A 25,584-nucleotide genomic window follows, 5' to 3' on the forward strand; every position below is an offset into this window, starting at 1 on the left:
GGACACAGCTGGGACAAGTGTACACAAGAGGGGACAGGACAAGCTGAATTGAGAGGTGGGCTGATCTCCAGGCTGCTCCCCACAGAGGGCTCCTGCCCATGGGTGCAGGAGCTGTGCTGGCTCCACAGAACCCCTGGGGACACACACTAAGCTGGTCCCAGCCCACTCACTCTTGGGTCACAGCTTCACATGACCCCTGGAAGGGACATACCCTTTACCACAGCTTTGCTCCCTGAGAGCAGGATCCTTCATGTGTCTGCTCCTCCACCACTAAGCTGAGCCTGGGGATGGCCACACCTCTGGAAGGCACAGGTCCAAAGCTGGTGGAACTGTGCTGTCACCATCCTGCAGCATGCCAGGGATCAGACCAACCCTTTGGCTACAGCAGCAGCAGGTGCCTGGGAATGGCTGTGTCCTGCAGCGTCAGTGGTCTAGAGAGGGGCTCGGGATCAGCTCATCAGAGCTAGCAGTACGTGTGAGACGAGGCAGGAGGCAGCAGGCTCCAGCAGACAGGGACTTGAGGACAAGGCAGTGACACTCTTGCTGCCAGGACGCAATGGGAGACACTTTGGCACAGCGCTTTCCTGTGCCTCGGGGCTGAGCAATGGACTCCGCTGGAGCCAGGACACCTCAGCACAGCCAGCAAGGTCCAGGAAAGATGATTTAGACACCTCAAGGCACAGAAAGCCTCTGTCCAGGACTCCCTGGAAGAAAGCTGGGACCATCGCTCCTCCCATAGGAGGACATTTGTGCCTGTGACAGGGTGGGGGGCAGTGCAGGCCCCCACCCATAGATTAAAAACCAACATGTGATATGTACAGACCGACATATATAAATATACATCAAACCTGCGGAGCCACTTCGGCACCGTGGAATGTGTCAGCAGAGCTGCTCCAGCCTGGCCTTGGCCCACGCCGGCTCAATCCCTCCCTCCCTCCCACCCTGGGCCCGGGACGGGAGCGGCAGCAGCACCATCCCAAGTGGCAGATTTGGAAGCATCCGGGTTTGTTTAGGGCTTGCCCATGGTCAGAGGCACCTCAACCCGAGCTGTGTGCTGCTGCCAGCCTTGGAATCGTCCTCAAAGTCTTCAAATACAGACGTATAAAACTGTAAACAAATCCACCTTGTGGGGCCACTGCGACCGTGTCCTTCAGGCTGGGCACTCAGGAGAGGCAAGGGGGTCCCAGGGGCTGTGCTCTACAGCCGGGTGGGCTCTTCCTCGCTGTCGCTGCAGTTTCCACAACAGTCCTGAAGTCAGAAGGGCAAGGAAAGGGAGGGAGAGAGGAGCACAGCAAGCAGAGGGTGAGCACAGTGACACAACCCAGCCTACAGCTGCTGTCTGGCAGGGATGGACCAGGCCCCCCCCAGCCTGTGTACGGGAGAGCTACATGGAGGCAAGAGGCTGCAGGGGACCCCCAGACTGCAGAGAACAGTCCAGCTGCATCTGGAGGTTCAGCCCCTGGCAGACAGTCTAGTGAGCACGCAGCTGGCTAGCTCAGAAGCTGTGAGGAAGCTGGATTCCAGGGACATCAGCCACCCAGGGACACAAGCTCAGTGCCAGCACAGACGCTCGGCCCCGCTAAGGGTTCAGCTGGCCACAAAAGCAGCTGCAGCCCTTTCTGCTGAAATGGGAGTCTGAGCACGGGGCAATGCCAAACCCTTCACAGTTTCTCAACCCTTCTGTGTGTCCCGGACATGCGGAGAGGAGTGAAGGAAACTTCCTACAGCGCTCTGGGAGCAGAACTCCCAGCAGCAGCAGTGTAGAGGCAACTTTGGCTCAAGCTGAGGGCAAGGCCTCCTCCACAAAGGCAGCAAGAGCAGGGATGCTGGATTAGTGGCTCAGGGGGCAGTTAGAACAACAAGCAGGTTGTGCTCTGCCAGGGGAAGGGAATAGGCACTGAAGGATAACACTCCTCTTTCCCAGATCTTGCCATGTCCGTGGGCCACCAGGTATTTCCCTGAGCAGAGCAGCCAGGAGTGACTGCTCACCTCTGGAAAGAGAAAACACGTGGGAAATCACAGCTCAACCCCTTCTACAAACAGCTGCCTATCCTCTGGCAGGTCTTGCCTGCCTTGGGAAGGGCTGGGTATCCCCAGAGCTGGCTCTGGCCAGGGCAGCCCACTGAACTGCAAAGCACAACTCGGAGCTTGCCAAGGAGCAGGAGTCAGCACCAGCTGGCTCAGAGTCCAGAGCCAACCATACTGGAGTCCTACAGCTGCACACAGCTGCTGAGAGGCAGCAGCCCAGGCTTTGCCAAGCCTAGAAAGAAGGCAAAGACTGTCCTGGGCAGAGGAAACAGGCAGACAAGCAAGCCCTCAGCAGCTGCAAGACATTTTTGTTCTCCTCATCCCTCGAAAGAGCTGCTCTCTGCCTGGCTCAAGATCTGGCAGAAGTGCTCTGGGGAGCCCAGACAGACCATTCCAAGAGTACGGACTTGTTCAGGGATGGTAGTATTCATGTCAGAAGGGAGATGTTTTAATACTTTACGGTCTTCAGCATCCCTCTGCCTGGGTGATTCCAGCATGTTTAGCCAGGACACTCCTTCCCAGCCCCTTGAATCCCCCAGCATGAGGAGTGCCAGCCAGGCTGGCTCCCTGCAGCCTTGCATGGGTGTCCCTGAAAGCCCTAGGGTCTGGCCACCCAGCACAAGAGGAGACTGCTCACTGCCCTTTTGTGCCCACCTCCATGCCAGACTTGCCTGGCACAGCCAGGAGCAGGATCACTGCTGCTGGGAGACTGGCTGGGGAGGAGACGCTGGGCAAACCCTTACCTGTCTGCTGAACAAGCGCTGGAGTAACCCTTTTTTGGGCTGTGGAGAAGGCTGTCCTTTCCAGTCCAGGTCTGGGGGCACTGTGCCATCTGTACTAAAGACATTCAGCTCCTTGAAACACTCTGTCTCGATCATCTGGAAGAGGGAAAGGAAAGCTGCAACAACTGCCACATGGAGCCCATCACCACGGGCCCAGCAGACCACGAGAGCAGCAGGGACAGCACAGGGACACTGCCCTCAGCCATTGCGGGCACAAGCAGGAGCAAAGACCTACCTCATTCTGCCAAGGAATGGGCACACTCCCTGTAGCAAACTTCTGGTAAAAGTCGTTGTCTGTGGGCTCCAGCTCCACTCCTTTCACCGTGGAGAACTGCTCAATGTCCAGAACATCCTTGCAGTAGATGGCCTGGGGCTATGCAGCACAAAGATTGCTCTAATGTCAGGCTCCACCTCGATGCCACCACCTCCAGCTGTTGCTCATGGCCAAGCCATGGCCACCTCTCCCTGCAGCCCAGAGGCTGCTGGACCCCTGTTCTGCCAGCTTCAGGGAGGAGTCCCATCTCCCCTTGCTAGGGTTCCCTCTTCCCTTGACAGCATCAGTGACTGAAAAGGTCAGGAACAGATGGGCACTTACATCTGGCTTGAAGGGAGGGTCCAGCATGCCTGCTTCCAGCCTCTTGAAGTTGAGGTGCTTGAAGAGAGGGTGTTCCTTCACCTCCTTGGCCCCAGCTCCTCGGCAACCCAGGCGCTCCAAAGGGTCTTTGCACAGGAGCTGTGACACAAAATAAATCAATGTCCTGGGTGAAGGGTGCTCTGTGCAGGAGCAGACCATGGCTCCTGTAGAGTGTTCTAGGGAGAGCCCAGGCCTGCTAGGCAGCTGGGCAAGGAATGAAGGCACTCTGAACCCTCTTGTGCTGCCTTATCAGAGACAAGGGAAGCTGGCTGTCACCTCTGCAGGGAGCAGCCCCGATGCTCTGCTGCTGCATGCACAGGAGTGGTGGGAGTGAAGGGACAGGGTTGCACAGCCGTACCATGGTGCAGAGGGAGCGGGCGCAGGGCGAGAACTTATCCGAGTACTCCTCCTGCACTTCCTTCACCAACCGCTCCACCTCCTCCCGCTTGATCTTCTTCTTGCGCTGCTGGAAGGGGGACTGGCCCTCGATCATCTCGTACACCAGGCAGCCCAGAGCCCACCAGTCCGGGCTGAACGTGTAGCGCTCGTTCTTCACCACCTCCGGAGCTGCAGAGGAGCAGGGGTGAAGGATATGTGAGGGCAGGGAGAGCACATCTTTTGAACCACTTTTTTGCTTAAACCGGTGTCACTTACCCATGTAGCCAACTGTCCCCACCCGGCCCTTGATTGTTTGACCCTCTGGCACATGCACAGCTAGTCCCAGGTCTGAGATCCGGATGTGACCTGCACAGAGGAGGGGACAAGTGAACAGGAGAAAATCAGGGGGCAGTGTCTGAAGCTGCCAAGAGCTGTCAAGAGGGTTTCACGCAGAATAAGAAAAAACTCAGGCTCACGGCTCCTCTTGACTCTGCACTCACCATGGTCATCCAGTAATATGTTCTCTGGCTTCAGGTCCCTAGGAGGGAAGGGACTTGATTAGCCTGTTGTCAAAGCAAAGGACACAGGCAACAGCCACATCTCAGCAAGTTAGATATGCAACTTCAGGATGTAATGCCCCTGCCTCACCCTCTGCCCCAGAGCTGACCCTGCAACCTCTCCCCTCCTGGGCAGAGGTGGAACACAACCTTCAACCCTCCGCAGTGAGCCTGAGGATGGTTCCCTCTTTGCAGGTGCAGAACTCACTATGGTGCAGGCCATACAAATCAGAAGGAGCAGAGGCTTCTCTGCTTATCCTGCCCCAGGGCAAGGAAGGACCAGAAGGGACTTCCTGGCCAGTGTTTAGCCATGCTATCCTAACACTGCATCACACCCCTGTGAGTACAGTCAATCGACTTGTTTTCCCTCCTCCCCAGCTCTTGAGCACATTGGGGCAGCCTACCCTCCTTTGTTCTAGTGTCAATACTGCCTAGGGAGTTCAGTGCCTGCCCTGAGACATTCACAGCATGATCACATCCTGTTCTTGGCGATCATTTACCAGCACAAGGAAGCCAAGCTAAGGTCTCCCTTTCTCCCACAAGGTCAGCTTTCTGTTCCCGATTCCTCTCACTCAGCTCTGTGCTGCTTTCAAGCCTAAGCTTATTTTCTTGAGCAGACAGACCCAGCTGGGCTGGTAAGAGCAGCAGGAACTCTCTTGCTGCTGCAGGCCTTACAAGCTCTCCCAGCAGGGACCAGGCAGCACGCACCTGTACACTATCCTCTCCTGGTGTAAGTCCTCGAGGCCACAGCAGATCTCAGCAGCATAGAAAGCTGCCCGGGGCTCCTCGAAACCAGCCTCCCCCATGTGGTAGATATGGAACTTGAGGTCCCCTCCATTCATGAGGGTCAGCACTAGGCAGAGAGCATCTTTAGTTTCATATGCATAGGCTAAGCTCACCTGCAATTCAGGGCAGAAAGACTGTTAGAAGACACAGCTGGAAGAGGGAGCTGCCCACACTCCCATGGACACTTTGCCACCCAAGCAGCCCCTCACAGGCTCAGGGCTGGGCCTTTGCCAGCAGAGGAGGAACTGCATGAACCCAGGGAGGACATGGCAGTGCCCAGTAGTCCCAGCACACCCCCAGCTTTCCTTGGACAGGGAGGACACTTTCCCTGAGCCAAAGCTGCCTCCCCCCAGGGGCAGGCAGCACTCAACAACAACACTGGGGCAGCATCTGAGGAACCCTCTGCAAAGGGAGGTTCAGGCTTTCCACAACTCAGTGCACCAAGGCAGAGCTCTCAATCACACAGCTCAGGCCTGGGCTTCTCCCCACCCCACTGTCTGGAGAGACAGTTCTCACTGTTTACTTTTGCCCCAAAAGTTGCAAAGGCGCCTGTAGCACCAGATGGGTGTTTGGGACTGACTCTGGGGGCATTTAGAGCATGTTGTGGAGGCAGTAAAGGTCCTGCCAGACCTTGTGAGAGATGTGCAGCTACCAGGACTCTGCACCATAGGCAGAGCCTGCTCCTGCCTTTCCACATCAGGTGAGGAGCACAGAGGTGACAGGCTGGCTGGTTGGAGTAAGAATCCAGCATCGCAGCGAAGTGAGAGCAATTCCTATGTACTTACTACAAACCTACTGTTCACTTTTTCCAGGATCTGTTTTTCATTCAGGGCCATGGCTTCTCCCTTCCTCTTTTTGATCCGTTTCTTCTCCAGTTTCTTGCAGGCATACATCTTCCCTGTGGCACGCACTTGGCAGGCACACACCTGGAGGGAGGACAAGGCTCAGCACCCTCCCTCTGCTGTTTCCAGAGTAGGGGGTCTAGGTTCTGCTCTCAGGAAGAGGCACAGGAAGGCAAAGAAGCCCATAGTCAGAGCAAAGACACAGGTAACAGTGACAGCTCCAGATGTTACAGAGAAGCAGGAGCCAGCTGTAATGCCTCTAACACCTTTAGCAGCACCATGGCTGGTGCCTGGGAAGCCAGAAGGGCACTCCATAAACAAAAGAAAGCCTGGCAGGAAGTTTTCAGGAGTGCAGTTTGCTCTGTCAAGACACAGGGAACAGACCTGACTGCCCAGTTAGCAGCAGGCACTACAGGGCTCGTGCTACAGACCCTGCACAGCACCTCCCACACCTCTAGCACCTGGAGAGAGGTGAGCTCCTGCCTCTCAGGGAGAGCTGACAGGTCACACAAGGCCCAAAACACAGCCCAGCAGAGAGCTCCCACAGCCCACCCAGCCAGCAGCACATGCCTCTAGATGCTAGAGCAGCTTATGCTAGACCCTGATGGCTAACCCAGGTCTGCCACTGGCAGCAGGCAATAGTGGCTGCCTGGAACCCTGAACCCAGAGGAAATGGTGGTTACTCACCTCCCCAAAACCGCCCTTACCCAGCACACGGTACTGGCGGAAAGTGTTTTTGGTCACTGGCTGCCTGCAAGGGAAAGGAAACCAGAGTGAGATGTGAACAATGACAGAGCAGGGGCTGAAGCCCAAACCACCTCCACATCCTCTGTCCTGACAGACTGTGGCTCACCCCAAACCCCTCCTCAACTAGGCCTTGCTTCTTGGCAAGACAAGCAAGGCTCGGGCTGCTGCTGGTGCCAGCAAAGAGCCCTGAGGGACAGCAAAGGCCAGGTTCTTGGCTCCTGCCAGGGCCCAGCACGGGAAGGAGCCCCAAGAAACCTGCAGGCAGGCTGTGTGAGGAGGGTGCAGGTTTCCCAGAGGTGAGGGGAGCATTACCGTTCCAGCCATTTCCACTGCAGGAAGCGATTGAAGTATAAGCTGTCGAGGTAGTCAGCAAAGGGAGCCACGCTCAGGTAGTCGTGGATAAGCCTAGGAGAGAACAGAGCCAGCACGGCTCCTGAGAGCTGATCACAGCCCTGGAAAAAGCCAGCAGCCCAGGAAAGAGGAGGTGAACACCCCCAAAAAACTGTTCACTTTGCCATCCCTCACCCACATAGCCCTGGCCCAGAAAGCCTCACTCCACGCTAAGCCTGATGTAAAAGGAAGGTGCGTTGGAGGTACCACGGTGACAAAGGCAACGCCCTGGGACCTGGCTGGCACTGCTAATTGTAGCCTCCTGGCACCAGCCACGGCTGCAGGACAAAGGGGGACAATGGGACTCTGCAATTGCCCCTCGGCTCACAGGGCAAATGTGCACACAGGCTGTAATCAACTGCTAGCAACATTCAGCACCAGGCACTGAGCTGTTCACTGTCAGATGAATATCCAGCACAAAAGGCCACAGGGGACCCTTCCCCAGAGAGCTAACTGCCTTGGAGAGCTGTGCCAAGGCTGCCCAGCGGAGTGAGGAGCCTTAGACACAGTGTCTAGACTGGAAACACGCATCAAGGAGAAGCGGATGGGCTCTCCCCTTTCAGAGCTTGCCAAGAGCAGGCAGGGCCCAGCCCGGAGGCTCTGCATTCAGACTCCACACTGGTTACCACACACAGAGCTAATGCTCCCCAGAAGACTGCAGCAAATGTGTTGCCACAGCCCTGCACTCAGTTAGGCAACAATCTCCAGCTACTGTGCAGGGAGGGGTGAGGCTGCAAGCCTGGCTTGCCCAAGAGCTTCCACTTCACACGTGGAGACAGGACCTCAGCCACTGCTTCTGTGATGGGAACAGAAGTGACCTTAAACCCCTGCAGCAACGGCCAGAGTAACCCAACCACAACAGTCACTTCTGCAGCCAGTGGGACAGGACAGCTAGCACAGACTGCAGCTATTGGAAAGAGCCTACAAGATTCCGGCACAACACGGGGAATAGCATTGGTACAGAGTCTTCCCAAATGGCAACTCTGACTGGGAGGACTGACAGAGGTTTCTGCAGCAGCTCATCACTCCAAGAGCATAAGATATCCTTGTGCTCACTTTCCTGGAGCTGGGCCGCAAACTGCTGGTCCAAAACTCCCCAGGGCCCAGCCTTAACACCAGCTCCCACTCTCCCAGAGGAAGGGACCACGGGTGACAAGGTGAGTCTGCAGCAGCATCATCATCCCTGTGCCATGTGTGACCTGCAGGCACAGCCCAGCCCTCCAACTTACTTAGTGCATTCCTTGAAGAGCTCCTTGGAAGGTTCCTGCTCCAGCCTTTCACAACAGGCATCCACCAGTTGTGAGGGAACTTCAGGCACATGGTCCTCACTCTGGGGACAAAGGCATGGAGTCAGACATAGGGAGAAGAGCCCAGGGGTCCTGCTTTAGGGTCAGTAGGCAAAGCAGTGTGGAGGCTTGTGAGGTGGTGTGGTGGCTCAGCATGTTGGCTGTGGCAGGATATGGGCAATGTCACTGCTGGTTTTCCAACTGTTCTACCCTTGCAGGCAGCAAACACAACCCTCTTACTCACATTTGGCTTCAAGTACTTTTCAATTAGGTGCTGCCCACATTCCTTCCTCTTCTCATCTGGAGCCACTTCGTACCCTGCCTAGAAAAAGCAAACAGTGGGAGGGGCAGGTCCAGCCAGAAACCCAGCCTTGCTACTGGGCAACAGCTGTGGAGCAGCAACACCCTCTGCCCAAAGTTCCCCATGCTTTCCTTGAAAACCAGATCTCCAGCAAACATCTCCCTAAGCAAAGCCCCAGCCACATCTGGGCTCCAACTCCCAGGTTTTTCCTACAGGAAATCCCTATATGCCTGCTGGAACACCCAGTCAACCAGTTTGTGCCCAGGGTGTCAGGAACATCCCTGTCTCCCCACAGTGAAGCCTGATGGGTTTTGCTCTTACCACAGCATCCAGGAACTTGACGCAGCGGGAGAGCTCGGGGCGCGTCTCGCAGAACTGCCAGAAGAGCATGTGGCCAATGGGCTGCTTCTCGCACAGGCTGTGGTAGTCCCGCTCTGCAAACGAGGAAAAGGCCACACTGCCAAATCCCAAAGGAACAGTCCCAGCCCACTGCTCTGTCCAGGCAGCAGTGGGGGTGCTGTGACTCCTCAGATGGGCTGACAGGTCCCACCACCCTGAGATTCCCAAGACAGCCAAATGCACCCAGTGGGACAAGGGACATTGCTGAGGTTTTACACTCCCCTATGGAAGACCCTCTTCCCTGATAAAGGATTGACCCGTTGTTCTGCTCAGCCTAAACCTCTTGATCCTAGCAAAGGACCTCCCTATCAGCTGCTTGCCTAAAGACTCTCTTCTCCCTCCACAGAGATAGAACAAGTCCTCCAGACACACAAATTTCCTTGGAACATGAGGAACACACCAAGCTTATCTCGAGGCAGATCTTCCAGGCCAAAAGTTGTTTTGATGACTCCTTCAAACCAGCTGTGTTCCCAAAGGCCCTGCTGGAAGCAGCAGCATCAAAATGGGAGGTTCCATTCCCACAGATGCCTTGCTGATGTGCACACAGCGCTCAGAACTCCCCACTCCATGGGACAGCCACTTGCTTGTATATCAACTCTTGCACATTCCTCCTACCCTGCTCTGAACTCTGGCAGCCCAAGCACAAACCCCTTTGACATCCAGAGCACTTTCAGTTTTCTGCTTTTTTCCTCCCCTTCCACTCAAGAGACATTGTCTGATCGCAGGCCAGAACACATTTCTGTGGCAGCCACTGCCACTGAGGGCTGTGCGTTGCCTGCAGTGCAGATGTGCAGCCACCCAGGGGATCCCAGCGCAGGGTACTCCCAACCTTCCCCTCCCTGTGCAGCAGCTTCTCCCGAGGAAGCTGCAGCTTCCTGAGGGTGCAGGGGAGTGCAGAGCCAGGCAGGCTGTGGCGGAGGAGGAGGTGGCCTCACCAGCTCCGCCGCACCAGCCGGTTTCCTTGTGTCTACAGGGGAAGGAGTTCCCTTCAGCTGGGGAGGACCAGAACTTGCTGTCGGTGAGATCTGAAGCTTTCAGCTGCTCTGGTCGCTGCCCAGGCTTACACGAGGTTACTCCCTGTGGTCAGGGCACAAAAAGCTTGATTCTGCAGTGGGCAACCAGCCCACCGTGCCCATGGTCCTGCCAAGACTCTGGAATAGCAAAGAAACGCCTTTCCAGCAGGCTATGAGGTGAAAAGAAAGACACCCCAGCCAAAGAGTTCCCAAGCACAAGGAATGGGTCATCTCTCCCATGGGAAAACCAAACGAAGCTGCTGCCACCTGGGTCAGAGCACTTCTCACATGCCTCTCTAAGGGGAAGTGAGACACGGGTGGTGACAGCCAGTGGCTAGGAGGGACTTGCTTCCCAAATCTTCAAAAGGTCACTGTCCTGAATAGCAGGACAGCAGACACAGAGACTGCCAGCACTCACCACTAGCAAACAGGTGAAGTTCAGTGTTGGAAAACACCATGACAGCCACAGGAAGGGTGCAGGCACAGGAGGCACAAAAGCTGAGGGAAAGCTGGGAAAGCTCTGCTGAGGGCATTTAAAGTCAAAGAGGCAGAAGGGTTTTGGATGGTCAAGATGGGAGCTGCAAGGAAAGCCTAAGCCAGAGCCCTGTTCAGCTCTCAGATCTTGCTCCAGAGAAACAGCCAGCAGAAAATCCTGGAGTCTCCAAAGGCTGGAGTCTCCATATGGTCACATCTGGCTGTGAAGCCAGCCCTGAGAGATGGTGCATGGGTTGTGTGGCAGAGGAAGGTGGGGACAGCCTGCACTGGGCTGCTGTGACCTCAAGGGTTACAATGTGGATGAGCAAGGTTGAGTTTCACCAAGTACTACAGTTCCATGGGGCCCAAAGGACTTCCAGGACCGGAAAACCTGGGCAGGGCAGAACTGGGAATTTGAGCTGCAGAAACCTCCCCAACCCATTTGTTTCAGTGACACCTGTTCTGAAACAAGGACAGTACTGTGCCACTCTCCAGCTGGCAGCTGAATCCAGATTGAAAACTTAAGTAAGCTCTCCTCTTCCCAGGAAGCAAAGCACTTGTACCCTCTGTGCCCCAAAACAATTTCACATGATCTCAGGACCAAGCCTGCTGCACAAACAACATTAAAACCATGAAGAGTACAAAGTACAGAATGAAAATGACAGGCCAAGCCCTGCTCAACACCAGTTCTCATCCACTCCACACAGTCTGCCTGACAAGAGCTACTGCTTGAATGCTAGAAGCTGAGGTCTGTGGAGCTGAGCTGAATCCAGCCAGGAAGAAGAGAGAACGTTAGCAGGACCTTTGCTATTTTTGCAAAAGCACCCCAGAGTTACACTACAAAACTCTGCAGCATGGAGCAGTCATACTTCCATATTTGCACACAGAAAGAGATGTTCCCCTAGTGAAGGTCCTCACAGTCCTGCAGGTGTATGGTACATCACCAGTCACTTAGCTACCCATTATTTCTTCCCTACACTCTGAACTCCTAGCAATCCTGGCTGGGATTTGACCTGTTATATGCCCCTGACACTCATCTTGGGGTGCACAACTCCCAACCACAAGCTCCCACCAAGCCCTGCATCTCACCCAGGGTTTGCCGAAGGTCCTCGCAGAGGCTGATGTGGGGGAACTGCAGCATCTGGCGCCATTTCTTGCTCTTGCCTTTCCGGTTTCCACCACCACCTGCAGGGCACACAAAATCAGTACCATGAGTCAGGAAGCAAAGGTGTCTGACTGCAGCCTAGCCTTGCCTGAGGAAGGAGCCTCTCTCTAAGTCCAGGTAAGGAAGACAAGACCCAAGTGGTGCCACCATCTCCTGGTGGGTCAAAAGTGTCAGAGCCTCAATTGGAAATGGGCAGACCAAGCTCTGGCTGCTGAACAAATCCCAAACAAGAACTTGAAGACTCTTCATGATTGGAGAATCCACCAGGGACAGAAGTGTCCCCAGCCACAGTAGGTTTTGGCTCCTAGGCCTGTCCCCAGCACTTCTGCATAACTAATCACCCCTCCAGGCCATGCCTTGCTTGGTGCGAAGCTCTTCCTGCTGCAGTAAAGACATGCAGCAAAGTTCATGCACCTACTCATTCCTGATTGCTTACTCCAGGGAGGGGCTCTCAGAGGGAGGACATGAAGCTGGGAGACAGGAATTCCTACTCTAATCCTGGCTTCACAGACAACTCGCTGCATTGCCCAGGGCTCATCACTTCAGTTTCCCACCTGTGAAGTGGGGACACTCCCACCTTCCTCCAGAGATAAGCAAGCCTCAGAAAATCCAGATCCAAGAACCAGGTATTATTCCAGCTTCAGCTGCTGGAGTAAATGCCCAGTGCTGTAGGACAGGGTGGGAAAGCTTCTAGATAGACCAAAAAATTTACATCATAGCAAGCACTAAGTACCGATTGCTGGGATCAGCCAACCTCCAGGGACTGCTTTCCCTGTGCCAACACACACAATTTCCCACCTCTCTTTGGAAATTCATTAAGTCACCCTGCCAAAGTGGTCGGGCCAAAAGTTGGGCTCAAGGCCCAGCCTTCTGAAATCACAGAGGGGTTGAACATAATTTATCAGCTCTTGAGAAACACTTTCATAACACTCTCCTCCACTGCAGATGCAATTCAGCCCCAAACCCTAGACACTGTCCCCAGGCACCCAGCTCCCTGCACTGCAGGAGGCCAGGCAAGGTGGGATGGGGCCATCCTGGTCAGTCTCATGTGGTGCCAGCCCCAGGCCCCGGCAAGCCGTGGGTCCCTGTACTGCATCTGCCCCGCAGCAGCAGCTGGGCCGCACGATTGTACAAACTCAGGAAGGAAGTGACTCAAGGGTAAGCAGGGCTGGAAGAAACCAGCGGCGCAGACACCTTCTTGTCAGCGACAATGAAGCAGATGGGGGCAGCGAAATGAGGGCAGGGGAGGACAAGCCATCCTCACCCCAAGAGAGCCCAAGGCAGAGCAAAGCTTCACAGCACCCGGAGGTTGCATTTCCTTGAGCTGTTTGCTTTGAAAGGAGGTTCCAGCACCCTTCACTCGTGGTTCCCACCCTCCCAGAACTGCGGCAGACAGTCCAGCAGGGAGCTGGGCTACTGCACAGCAACCTCCCAGCACCTCTGGTTTGGGGATGGGGCAAGGGGTGGGCTGCCTCCACCCAGAGTTCACTAGAAGCAACTTCCAAGGTTGGGGTGATGGATGAGTGCAGGTCTGCTGTCTCTTTGTTAGGGTAAGGGGGACAAGGATCCAAGACCAAACACAGGGCATGGTCTTGCTGTGGCAGCAGCCGAAGGTGGTTGTCAGCAGCCTTCCAGCATATCCCAGCTCCGATCTGCACTCCCACACCAATCTAGGAAGCTTCAAAAAGGCTGGGCTGGAGCAAAGAACACAGTCCTGTTGGATCTGGCCCGCTCAGATAGAAGTGGTCTGAGCTCACCCCAGTGGTCACCACGGCCACTCAGCTACAGGTGGGAGAGCCATGGACAGGCAGCATGGACACCTACAGCTCTCACAGCCCAAGAACCACCTGGCACAAGTGTGACACTGGGTTGTTTCTGCCTGCAAACTGCCGAGGGAGAGCCGCCAGCAGAGCACCAGGAGAAGCAGCCATCCAGCACCTCTTGTTGCATCAGTGCCAAAACTCTATTCCCCAAGGGCACAACAGGAGCCAGTCTCCGGGTCATTCCATGTGAAGCTGGGCCTCGTGCCTGGAGGTCACAAACCCCACTGCTTTGTTTTGAACCAAACCTTGCCATTATGAACCCGAACGTCATGGTCCACCACGGTCACTGTGCCAGGAGTACTTACACTTAGCCTGGTTTTCAAGCAGCTTGGAAATGTTTCTGCCCGTACAAATTTAATTTTGCTGCTTTTTGCTCCCACAAATCTAATCTCCACAGCGCTCTAACTGAATTTCAGCAGGTCTCGCAGGCTCCAGGATGGCTCGGTCTGGCCAATTGCACACCATGGGACAGGAGGGACCGTACTTCTCCACCACATACATGATCTAATGCGCACATCGATGCCTGGGTGAAGCGGATCTTCTGTGCAAAGGACCAGGTTCCTGAGACTTCCCATTCCCTCCTGAGGGTTCTCCACGCAGCTCGCCTGCATCTTCAGGACAGCCCCGTTGCTGCCAGGCTACATCCCACACGGGGGCCTGGAATTCAGCGTGGCCCTGGAGCAATGGGAGTGCTGCGGGCCCGCAGCAGAGCTCCAGGAGCCCCGCAGATGGGGGCCGGGGCTGGTGTGAAGGCGGCGGACGGGTGGGGCTCCTCGCCGCAGTTTCGGGATCGGCCCGTGTGTGGGAAGCAGCAGTTTACCGGACTGAAATCAACTTTTGTTTTCTCCTACGGCACCCGAAGCTGCCTCTCCCCCGTGCTGGAGGAGCTGGAGCAGCCTCTGGAGCGGGCAAGGCGGGAGGCAGATGGGGCGATCTGCACCGGAGAGGCAGCGAGGCCGCCCGCACGGAACTCAGCACGCCCGGAGCGAACATAGCACCGGGCAACTCCCGCGCCGGACGGCGGAACCGAATGCCTGCACCCAGCCGGCGCCGTCACCTCCCCACTCCCCACTAAGGCCGCGATGCCCCGGGGCGGCACCAGCGGGGCCCACAGACCGGGCCTGCCCCTCCGCCAGCTCCGGTGCCCGGCGCCGCTCACCTTCGCGGGCCTTGAGCAGGACGGTGTTGGCGACGATGTTCTCCAGCTCCATGGGCCCGCGGGCGCCGCCGCCTCCCGCCGGCTCCACTCCCCGCGCTCGGTCCGCGCCCACCGCCCCACGCCGCCGCCGCCGCCGCCGCGCCCCGCCCCCCGCGCCCCTCCCGGCCAATGCCTGCCCTCGCTCCTCCCGCGCCGCGCTCCCATTGCTCCGTCCCCTCAGGAAGCCCCGCCCCCTCCGCAGCGCCACCGCCCTCCCGTTGGACTTCTGAGGTGCGGCGGGTGGGGCAGGGCCAGAGCAGCGACGTCATCCGGCGGCCATGGCCGAGGCGCTGACGGGACGAGGGGGCGGACGCTGATTGGAGAGAGAGATGTCACTCAGGGGGCGCCGCGAACGGATTGGGAGAGAGTCAAGGCCGCTCACCACGGGGAGCCCCGCCTCCTACGTCATCTGATTGGGTGAGGAGCTGCCACTCAGCCTCAGAGCGGGTCGTGATAGGGTTTCCTGTGGTGGGTGGGACCGAGCGGTTGCATATAAATGAGCGCCGGGGCTGTGCGGACCCGTGAAGGTTTGTGGGGTTTTGGGTGTTCTGGCGTTTTTCCTTCGGGGGGAGCCCTCTCTGCAGTGTCCTGTGCTCTCCTGTTAAAACTAGTTACGTGTTTAGCGGAGCCTCCCCACCTTCGCAGCCTCAATAAAGTCTAAGCAGCCAGGTGTGTTTCTCCGGTGTCTCGGTCATTCCCGGTCACAGGATGGGTGACCCAAGCTCCAGTGCTGTGCCCTGTTTCCATGGTCACCGCTGCCGTAGAGGTTTGGGTTTTCTCATCCCCCAGTGCAGCTGACCCTGACAGTTCACGTGCAGTTCTGGTGTTTGACTTCCCACCAGTTTCTTTCCAACAATTAGTCTAAAAGCCGTTTTTTAAACTTAGACCAAAATCAACAGCCGCATTATCCTATCTGAAGAAAAGCTGTGGTATGGGGCCCTCTCCCCACCTGATTCCCAGCAAACCAGTCACTGCTTTCCCTGCAGAGCTGGCCTGTACGCAAGCACCCCTTGATGACCTGCCAGCCCCTCAGGTCACCTGCTCCTCTCTCGGCCTCTCCTGGGCACAAAACCACTCATTAATTTTACACTGAGTGGTGTCTGCCCTGCTTTGTGCTGCTCCTGGCTTTGGAGTGAGGACATCACCTCTGCCTTCCCATTGCTTCAGTCTTGTGCCCCAGCCCACCAGGGATGTCTCCATCCCGGTGGCTGGTTGCAGCCAGGCTGCCCCAGGTGTGAGGCTGGTGCTGGCCAGGCAGGGAGAAGATGATGCGCAGATCCCCCGATTTGTGTCTGTCAATGGCAGCCTGGGCCCATGGCAGGAGAGTCCATGTCCTCAGGCTGTAGTGAGGACGATAATAACACAAATTACTCCAAGCACTCACTGTCCATGCGGTCAGTACTGCCTGTGGCTGCTGTGCCCTTCAGCATCCACTGGAAATGAGATGTCACATCTTCAGGGTATGAATCGGCAGCATTAGAAGGAGGAGGAGGATGCTCTGCCCTGCCACACCTTGGGGGAAATCTTTCTATCACTCTGCCTGGAAGGATGAGCTCATGGTGTGAGAGCTGCTTTCCTTCCAGAGCTGGCACATGTTTATTTTGAACTTAAAATGAGATGACTCTGTTTCCATCCATTTCCAGCATTAACCCTTGGGTTGCTATTTTCTGTTTCCTCCAACCTGGGATTTTGCAGTACCATTCTCATCAGTGACAAGAGTCATGGGCAACAGGAGGCTGCTGGAACAGCACCAGTATCCAGAGGATCCTGATGTCCCCAAAAGATCCAGCAGCATCTCAGGTGGTGGAGCTGCTGCTCTGCTTTTTTTTAATTCTGTGGTGGGGAAGACATGGCTGGAGAGGGCTCGGGCTCTGAACCCAAGCTTGTTGGGGGAGGAATTAAAAAATAATCTTAGGAAATTGAAGAAAAAGCCTGAAAATGCAGGATGCTATTCCAGGCACAGGTGCTGTAGTTGGGCAGCAACAATCAGCATCTCAAGGGGAGCCTCTTTCCCAGTGGGTCACAAGCATGGCAGGAATAAGGGTCATGCTGTGGCAGATGAAACAGTGAAACAGACTTTGTACAAACTTGGAATAGAAATGGCTGCTGCAGGGATATGGAGTGACCTGCTCAACACATCTGCTGTGAACAGGCTGGTGTGCTGGATGGGGATGCAGTGGAAGATGCTCAGTGAGGGAGCTCTTCCTAAGCACCCCAGTGGGATGAAGAGGGGGACCAGATGCTCCCAGCCTCAGGATTTGATGTTTTAGGCATCAGCCTGAGTCTCCCTTTGCTGACTCGGATTTTGCCCTGATATGCTGGTGTTGCCTTGACCAAGAAGGGGGGACCCACTCCAGCTGGTCCCTGTCCCCTCCTGCCCTGCAGCATCCTGGAGCTGTGCCTCATGCCCAGGAGGACAGACAGTTCCTGGTACCCTAGTTGGCACCCAGAGTGCTTGGCCAGGGCACTGTGGGGTCCTGGCGTGCTGCCACAGGGCTGGTGCCCCCTGGGAGAGCTGGCCTGGCCCGGTCCCTACTAGTTGCCCTCATCTGGGTATTTTTAGAAGCAAAACATTGTTTAGCTGTGAGAAGGAGAATGATGGCCGTGGGAGGGGAAGCTGGGTGGCCGCGATAGGGCAGCTCCTTCCGCAGGCAGTGCCCATGCAGCTCCAGCCACTGGGGCCGGACGCCTCTGGGAGTCAGCACTGGGACTCATCCCACCCCCATTCCACTGCTGACTCCAAAACTCACACCATGAGCCTCCCCACATGGGGCCAGCAGGCACAGTGATAGCCATGGGATCATCACTGCTGCAAGTACCCCCATCCCATTCAGCCCCCAATCCCATCCAGCCCCCCCCAGATCCCAGCTGAGCTGCACCCACCCCGATGGGGGCTGGGGGCCTGGCAGGGGCCAGTGTTCCTTGGCCTCTAGCTCCCAGGCGCCAGCGGCTGTTTTTAGCCCAGAGAAAGTCCAATGTTTTGAGATTTTCTATTTTGAGCAGCGAAGCTGAAGAAGTGGAGCAGCCCCTGACCCCTGGGTGTCTGTGCAGAGTGAGGCAGGCAGCCAGGGAGGGTGGGTGTGGGGCGACTTCTGCCCCCCAAGGGAGATGTGGTTGCCCCCAGGTCTTTGCCCCACAGCTGCCTCTGTGGCCTCTTGCACATCAGGCTGTGCTGGAGCCTGTTCCCATGCGATCCCATCTCTGACACTCTCCCGAGGGACGACAGCCTTTCTGGCACTGGGATATCATTCCTCCTTTCCCTCCTGCAGCAAGATCCCAGTACAGCCCCTGAGCAGGATGTAGGGTGTTCCACGCCAGACCTGCAACCCTTATACCCCACTGTGGGTACATGTATGCCCTCACAGAGCCCCCATGACATAGCACAGCTGGCATGTTCCCAAAGGGGACAGCCCTGGCAGAGAGGCACAGGGCTCAGACTGGGTTGCTGTAGTGGCACAGCCAGCTCAGCCCAGTGCTGGTGATGCTGCCATGTGGAGGGTTTTGTCTCCTCACAGCAGCCAGGTCTGGATGGGGTCCATCCCCTGCACAAGAGACTGCTGGGGGATACAGACATTCATCTGAGAGTGGGGAGGGCTGGTACTCACTGGAGCTGCTACAGCAAGTTGTCACCACCGCTACTGCAAGACATATGTGTGGGGTGATGCAGGTGACAAAAGGTACTGGTGCTGCTTTCTGGGATCCCTGAAGGCAGACACCAGCCTCAGGCACAGGCTTTGGTCTCATTTTATTCAATCCTGCATTTCCAGAAGCACCTCGAGCTGCACACTGGCACTGCCATCCAGGATCTGTGGTGGGGCAGGTGCTGTGAATGTGGAGCAGGACTGGGGGCCACATCCCTGGTGTCCCAATGGGTCCCTAAGTGCCGTGCCGGTGGGGGATGGCGAGCAGCCGGCGGAAGGCAGCACGGAAGTCCCGGTTGAAGAGGGTGTAGATGAGGGGGTTGACGCTGCTGTTGCAGTAGCCGATCCAGAAGAAGAAGTTGAAGAGGGGCTTGGAGATGTGGCAACCCTGCCCACAGAGAGCCCCCAGGCTGTAGGTGAAGAAGAAGGGGAACCAGCACAGCACGAAAGCACCCATCACCACAGCCAGCACGACGGTGAAGCGCCGCTCCCGCACACGCACCAGCCGCTGGCGGCACAGCAACACACTCTGGTGCTGGCTCCGGCGCCGCCATCCCGGCATCCCAACTCCTGACACCTTTCCTTCACTGCTGGTGGGGCGTGGGGAGCGGGCAGCGAGCAGGGCGGCCGTCCGCTGGGCAGTCAGGCGGTAGATGCGGCAGTAGACGGCGACCATGACGAGGCAGGGGATGAAGAAGGAGGCGGCGCAGGAGGCCAGCACGTACCAGGTCTCCTGGCTCAGCTGGCACTCCCGCCCACCTGGCCGTGGCCTCAGGAGTGGTGGCAGTGCCACCAAGGCCGCCGCCGCCCAGACCGCACCGATCATGCCCTTCACTCTCCGCGGGCTGCGGCGCAGGTTGAGCCGTGCCGCCCGTGTGACAGCCCAGTAGCGGTCGAGGCTGATGGCACAGAGGTGCCCGATGGACGCGGTGCAGAGTAGCACGTCCAAAGCCAGGTACAGGCTGCACCACAGCCCACCAAAGTACCAGTAGCCCATCACCTCATTGGCCAGCGAGAAAGGCAGGACAAGGATGGCCACCAGGATGTCTGCTGAGGCCAGGGACACGAGGAAGAGGTTCTGTGGGGCTTGCAGGGCCCGGCTGGTGGAGATGGCCACCACCACCAGAGCGTTGCCCACTAGTGTGGCTAGCAGGACGGACAGGGCGGCCAGCAAGATAAGCCCCGTGGCTGCAGGTGAGTGTGGGGCGCTGCCGGCGCCGCTGCCATTACTGGAGGTGTTCGGAAGGGCACTGGCTGGCTCCATGCTGGCCCAGCCCCTCAAGCAGATGAAGCCCCATGGGACTTTCCCCCACCCTGCTCACCAGTCCCGAAGCAGCTGTGGGCGCAGCCCCAGCATCGCTGAGTCCCCAGGGGTTCTTCTGGCTGCCACCACTCCTGCACTGACCCGGTCTGGTGGTGAAGTCGTCCTGGCCCAGTGGTTGCCCAGTTGGGCATGCGGGACAGCAGCAGTGCCGGGAACACAGAGAAGCTCCCACGGCAGCACTGCTGGCTCTGCTGGTCCCAGCCCGGAGGAGGGTGGGCGGGAAGGAGGGAGGGAGGGAAGGGTGGGCCGATATCACTGGCAGGAACCCAAACATCTGTGGGCAGTGAGAGAAGCTGTTACTGCCACTTAAAGGGCTCACTTCAGGGTCACCATGGCAGGAGGGCTCCAGCCACGGGTGCCAAGGTGCCTGGTGGTGCAGGGGCACAGCCCAGGCATGCCAAGTCATCATCCTGCTGATCCCAGCCCAGCAGCACCGCAGCAGCCCAGGACTTCCTTGGCTGCTCCATGCTGTGCCTCGCTCACCGATACGCTGCTGTGGCACATGCTCAGCTCCTCGGGGACGAGGTGGGGGGAAGAAGATGCTGCCTGTGACAGCTCAGTACAGGTGGCTACAGACCTCGGGGTTTAGCTGTGGCATCATCACCATGTGCCCCACAGCACGAGTATTTCCAGTGTTCGGTGTGTCCCCAGCACCAGCTGGGCTGAGCAATGGTGGTGTACGGGAAATGAGGAGCACGGTGGGATTGGCAGCAGGGCTTGCAGAGGGAGGACCCAAAAAGACACACACAAGGGCGTGGGCGCTCCCTCTTTATTAGACACCAGCTGAGCAAGGACGGTGGAATCCAGTAGCTACAGGAGCAGTAGCCAGGGTGTGCATTGCTAGCTAGAGCCGCGTGGCACCGTGTGGGAGCGGGCAAGGGGAGCCCACCCGCATGGTGGGGCTGGGCATCTCCTCGGGGTAGGAGAGTGCGGGGTTGTCCAGCCCCAGCCTGGCCTTGTCGCGGGGAGCGCCCTCGTGTTCCTCCCAGCCCTCGGGGCTGCGGCAGCGGTCGGTGCAGCACAGGGTGGCCTGGGTGATGACGCGGTCGAGGGGCTGCAGCGAGTGCATCCAGGCAGGGAGGAAATCCCAGGTCTGCAGCCACTTGGGCAGACGCCCGGGGCTGTGTGCCTGCAGCGCGTTCACCAGCCCCACGAAGAAGAGGAGGCCGAGGAAGGGCGTGCCCACCCCCACCAGCGCCCGCCAGCCCGCCATGGAGATGCCGAAGATGAGGGAGGGCAGCAGGAGGAAGCAGACGATGAGGTACAGCACTGCAAACCAGCGGTACTTGGCCGTGCGCTCGCCCAGCGCCTTGGCCATGCGGATGGGCAGGCGGGTGAAGGGCAGTGGGTACCACAGCAGGATGCCCGAGATGTTGAAGAAGAAGTGGCACAGAGCAATCTGCAAGGATAGCATCCCCATCAGGCCGGGCATGTGGGCAGCCCCCAGCCCCTGCCTTGCCTGGTGACCTCATCCAGCCCAGCCATGGCCCTGGGCTGACTGTACCTGGAAGGAGCTGGCCAGCTTGTCCCCCGGGCTGGCCAGGGCAGCCAGGATGGCAGTGGTGGTGGTGCCAATGTTTGAGCCCAGGGTCAGTGGGTAGGCACGCTCGATGCTGATCACCCCTAGGCCTGTGGGAGAGGCACCCTGTCCATCCCATTGCTCCTGGCAGTGCCATCCCCATGCTCTCCCAAGGAGGTGCAGCTCCTTTTGTCCCTCAGAGTGCTTTAACACCCACAGGCCAGGGGATGGCACGTATCAGGGGATGAGGAATGGCTGGGACTCACCAATTAGAGGTGTGATGGCCGAGGTGAAGACAGAGCTGCTCTGCACCACGAAGGTCATCCCAGCACCCACCACCATGGCGAAGTACCCGGTGAGCCAGCTGAGCGGGTGTGGGAGGTCTGCCACAGCGTGGGCATGGACACAAACAGGGACACGGGCATGGACACATCAGGGCTGGGGGTCAGGGGCAGCCAGAGAGTGGTCTGAGGATGGCAGGTGAAGATGGGCATGGGTGGCCATGTGGCATGTGGTCCCCATCCTACTCACCAGTGTTGATGACCTTCTGGATGGCTTTGGCCACCTGCCCCTTGAGCAGGGAGTTGAGGAGTTTGACCAGGAGGATGAGGCAGGTGCAGAGCACGACAAGGGACCCAGCCAGCAGCACCAGCCCCACGGCCAGGTCAGGCAGTGGTGTGTCGGTGAAGAGGTGCTCACCTGCCCCACAGCACGGCTGGGCAAGGGGCTGGAGCTGGCCCGGCCCTGCTCACAAACCTGCCCCCACAGACAGCCCCACACCTGGACCCCAGAGCAATATCTCCCAGCCCTGGCCCATAGCAGGACTCCAGCACTTCTCCATCACATGAACAACCCCCAGCCCCACTTGCACCTCCCCAGCCCCATGCCCTGTGCCCCAGCCCAGCCCAAGCCCTCCACACCCACTCACACTTCTGCCTGGTGATGTTGTGGAGGACCTCGATGCCCTTAGTGCTGCAGTGGCCAGAGGATGTGCAGTTTGGGGGGGGGGCAAGTCCCACAGTGGCCATCTGCAGGGAGAAAGTGGGCTACAGCTGGCTCCAGTGTCCTCAGCCAGCCCTTGCCCACCACCCATCCTCTGTGGGATTGTTTGGTGGCCCCAGCAGGGCCACAGGCCCCTCACCTGTGGGGATGCAGGGCCGCACCAGACACGGATGAGGCTCCGGTTGCGCAGGCTCTCGTCCCCTGTCGCAATGCCCGTGATCACAGACTTGTCCAGCTGCAACAACACACATGTTGGAGAGGGCACCTGGGGGCTAACAGCACCCACAGGCTCAGAACATCTTCACTGGCATGGGGACATCACTGCCAGCCTGGGGACATTTGGATAAAACCACCATCAAAGGCACACCAGTGCTGGGGACATCACCACCGGCCTGGGGCATACCACACTGGCAAACATAACAGCTGAGGAGACCTGGATGATGAGCTTGGTGAAGGGCTCTGTGATGATCTTCAGCAGGTCGGGAGCATCTTTCCCGCTGCGGATGTTGAAGGTGGCCACAACCAGATGGGTGACGTGGTGCAGGTACCCACTCACCACCTCCAGTGGCAGCAGCACCAGCACTGACAGCCAGTTGAAGCAGTCGTGCACCGTGGCACCAGCGAAGGCCCTGTGCAGAATGAAGGAGCTCGTTGGCATGAGGTGCTCCTGAGGACCAGCCCCCAGCCCCTGAAGTGTCCTCTGACCCATCCAGCTCTCACCGTTTGAACTCACTGCGGTCACCGGCCTGCATGAGGGCCACGATGGTGTTGGTGACTGAGGTGCCAATGTTGGAGCCCATGATGATGGGGATGGCAGAGCGTACCTCCAGCACTGGGGACAGAGAGACCTGCTAGCCTTGCATGGCCCCACTCAGGGTGACCCCATCCAGCCATCCTCTCCCTCAGCCTCAGGTCCCCAGGAGCCTCATGGGCACACTCACACCCTGAGGAGACCATGCTGACGATGATGGAGGTGGAGGTGGAGGAGCTCTGTACCAGCACGGTCACCAGGATGCCCACCACCAACCCAGCCACTGGATTAGAGAGGATGGCGTTGTCCTTGAAGATGTCCCCCGCCACCTTGCCTGTAAGAGAATGTGAGCACAGACTGCTGGCACTGCCAGTGCCACCAGTTTCCCAGGCATTCCTGCCACCCTACTACCTCCAGCCAGCTGGAAGGCAGAGCTGAGCACATCCAGAGAGCACACGAAGAGGTACAGGAACCCAAACATCAGGGGCACCTTTAGAAGGGAGACACAGAAGGACTGGACCCTTGCCCAGCACCCGAGCTCTGTGCAAGACAAGAGAGAGTGTTAAACTCCTGCTACAGCATGGCCTTAGCTCCCCAGGCTCCTACAGCCTTATGCCACTCTTATGGCTCTTGGTAGCACAGGGCTCATGTCCCCAGCTCTGCTACCTGTCCCAGGGTCCCCTCCATCTCCTCCTACCCTGGCAGCTTTGTGCCAGGTTGCCCTATTGTACTTCAGCTCTTCCCATGTCACCCCAGGACACCAAGGGTCTCTCTATTGGCACTCCCCTCCCATCCTGGCATTGCACAGTCCTGGCACCCCAAGTGCCTCAGGTGCCTCTATCTCTGGGGTGTTTCCCAGCCCAGGTGCTGTGAGATCCCCACTACCCATGGGGTCTCACCTGGCCTCTGCAACTCATCCAAGCCCAGTCGGTGCCCCTGCCAGGACAACGCATCCAGCTCATACCGCTCCCGGCCCTCGGGCAGGCGCCCTGGGGAGCTGGGGCAGGAGAAGCCATGGTCAGGGCAAGGCACAGCGCTGACGGTGAAGGGGCAGGTGTGGGCACCTGGCAGCCGGTGCAGAGCTGGGGAGAGAGGACACCTTCGTTACAGATCTGTCCTTGCAAGGACCTCCCTGCAGAGGAGAGCCCAGCACTGCCTGGGCCAGGGGCACAGGAGCAGAGCTGAGCCAGGCAGAGAAGAGGAGGAGAAGGAGGAGGGCTGGGGGCACCTACCTTGGGGGCTGGGGCAGTAGGCGAACTGTGGCCCATGCACAACCCTTCCTCCCCGCACCGGGCAGCGACCGGGCAGGACCGGGCTCTCCGTCCGGTAGGGCAGCATCGCTCCTGCTGAGGCTGAGCAGAGGTGGCCTTGCATCACCACAGCTGTACTGCAGCAGCTGCCACATCCCCCCAAATCCCTGCAGTGCTGGCACCACGGAGGAGCACCGTCCCATCATCTGTTGGCCACCAGCTGCTCTGGGCCACCAGCTGCTGCTGTGCCAACCCAGTGAGCTCCCAAAGGCCAGGCAGAGCAGGCAGGAAGGGGACTCCTCCTGCCCAGGGCCCAGCTCACCTGGGGCTGGCCGGGTACTCAGGGCAGTGCCACTTCCACATGCCACATCCACGCGTCCCTCCAGCAAAGTGGCCTGTGGGGCACCACGGCCCTTTATACACACGCCAAGAGCAAAGTCTAAGGAGCCCTGTGTTGCCCCTCGCCTCCGCTCTCTGCTCACCTCCTCCCCAGAAATTCCTGCAGTTAATGGGTAACCCCCACCACATCCTGCGTGAGCTGCGGCCCCGGGGCGGGATGGGGCAAGTGCCCCCGGGGTACCGCGCCCTGGCACTCCCTGCCTCGCCTGCCCGGGCTCCGGGTGAGCGGCAGCTGCTGCCGTGATGAGCAAAGCTAGGGCACTGCTGGAGCCCCAGTGCTCGAGAGGTGATACTGGAGGAGCCTCAGCTGTCCATCATTTGGTGCCAGGTGGTTCATCCAGTACAGGAGAGGAAGAGGAGGAGGAGAAGGGCTTGGTGCTGGTGGGGCATCACAAATTAGAGGTGAGGCCATGCACACGTCCATCACTCTCAATGCCATCACAGCATCAGCCATGAGGGAGCCATCTCTGCCGGGGGCACAGTGTCCTCACTCCCAGGGCATTGGAGATGGTGATGCCAACACCAGTGTGATCCCCATGTCCTGCCACTGGTGGTGATGAGGACATGCAGATGGGCCCTGCCTTTGCCAGTGGCTCAGTGTGGGACAGCTAGCAGTGTGCTGAGAGGACTGTGTGGGGCAGAGCCTGCATCTCCCTGGCACCAGATCTCCCCACCATGTGCAATGGGTGATCAGGAGAGGAGTGAGGCCAACACTGCTGTCACCACCGCCTTGGCCCTGTTTATCATTACCTGCTGCTTACGCACCTCCAGCCAAGTTTCCATCCACCCACAGGACACCCAGAAAGCTTGTATCCACAACTGTCCAGGGAAAAGACAGTGGCCAAAGGCTCCTCCAGCCCTGTGCCTGTGGGAGTGGGTACAAAGAGGTGTTCAG

At 58.1% G+C, this 25,584-nt stretch overlaps 3 protein-coding genes across 4 annotated transcripts; all 3 read right to left on the reverse strand.

Annotated features, from left to right (window-relative positions):
• Positions 1-954: 954 nt before the first annotated feature.
• Positions 955-14,865, reverse strand: GRK6 (G protein-coupled receptor kinase 6). 2 transcript variants are annotated; one of them, XM_062502551.1, is made up of 16 exons: positions 14,765-14,865; positions 11,707-11,802; positions 9,053-9,165; positions 8,675-8,752; positions 8,374-8,474; positions 7,067-7,159; positions 6,695-6,758; positions 5,951-6,091; positions 5,088-5,278; positions 4,323-4,360; positions 4,099-4,188; positions 3,803-4,011; positions 3,406-3,543; positions 3,046-3,183; positions 2,772-2,906; positions 955-1,248 (listed from the first exon to the last, which is right to left on the reverse strand). In XM_062502551.1, the coding sequence occupies exons 1-16, from the start codon at positions 14,814-14,816 to the stop codon at positions 1,198-1,200; spliced, it is 1,728 nt and encodes a 575-aa protein (XP_062358535.1). In that variant the 5' UTR covers positions 14,817-14,865; the 3' UTR covers positions 955-1,197. The 2 variants fall into 2 exon arrangements, with proteins under 2 accessions (XP_062358535.1, XP_062358536.1); XM_062502552.1 differs by having other exon boundaries at positions 955-1,991.
• Positions 14,866-18,531: 3,666 nt separating this feature from the next.
• Positions 18,532-19,952, reverse strand: LOC134049569 (alpha-2Db adrenergic receptor-like). The gene has a single exon (XM_062502103.1). The coding sequence runs from the start codon at positions 19,706-19,708 to the stop codon at positions 18,680-18,682; it is 1,029 nt and encodes a 342-aa protein (XP_062358087.1). The 5' UTR covers positions 19,709-19,952; the 3' UTR covers positions 18,532-18,679.
• A 483-nt stretch (positions 19,953-20,435) lies between these two features.
• On the reverse strand, positions 20,436-24,411 carry SLC34A1 (solute carrier family 34 member 1). The gene is made up of 12 exons (XM_062502028.1): positions 24,273-24,411; positions 23,940-24,122; positions 23,452-23,580; positions 23,231-23,374; positions 23,010-23,121; positions 22,723-22,918; positions 22,429-22,524; positions 22,216-22,315; positions 21,819-21,986; positions 21,554-21,670; positions 21,273-21,397; positions 20,436-21,167 (listed from the first exon to the last, which is right to left on the reverse strand). Exons 1-12 carry the CDS (start codon positions 24,376-24,378, stop codon positions 20,613-20,615), a joined length of 2,031 nt encoding a protein of 676 aa, XP_062358012.1. The 5' UTR covers positions 24,379-24,411; the 3' UTR covers positions 20,436-20,612.
• Between the last annotated feature and the right edge of the window lie 1,173 nt (positions 24,412-25,584).

The sequence above is a fragment of the Cinclus cinclus genome, chromosome 14 (genome assembly GCF_963662255.1).
Source record: "Cinclus cinclus chromosome 14, bCinCin1.1, whole genome shotgun sequence".
Classification (NCBI taxonomy): Eukaryota; Metazoa; Chordata; class Aves; order Passeriformes; family Cinclidae; genus Cinclus; species Cinclus cinclus.

Coding starts and splice junctions, on each gene's coding strand:
- SLC34A1 (XM_062502028.1), bottom strand. CDS start 24,378: ATGCTGCCCTACCGGACGGAGAGCCCGGTCCTGCCCGGTCGCTGCCCG. Junction 24,123..24,272: donor CTACTGCCCCAGCCCCCAAG/GTAGGTGCCCCC, acceptor CTCTCTCCCCAG/CTCTGCACCGGCTGCCAGGT. Junction 21,168..21,272: donor AGCTGGCCAGCTCCTTCCAG/GTACAGTCAGCC, acceptor CTATCCTTGCAG/ATTGCTCTGTGCCACTTCTT.
- LOC134049569 (XM_062502103.1), bottom strand. CDS start 19,708: ATGGAGCCAGCCAGTGCCCTTCCGAACACCTCCAGTAATGGCAGCGGC.
- GRK6 (XM_062502551.1), bottom strand. CDS start 14,816: ATGGAGCTGGAGAACATCGTCGCCAACACCGTCCTGCTCAAGGCCCGC. Junction 6,759..7,066: donor CAGTGGAAATGGCTGGAACG/GTAATGCTCCCC, acceptor TTTCCCTTGCAG/GCAGCCAGTGACCAAAAACA. Junction 5,279..5,950: donor AAGTGAACAGTAGGTTTGTA/GTAAGTACATAG, acceptor CCTGAATTGCAG/GTGAGCTTAGCCTATGCATA.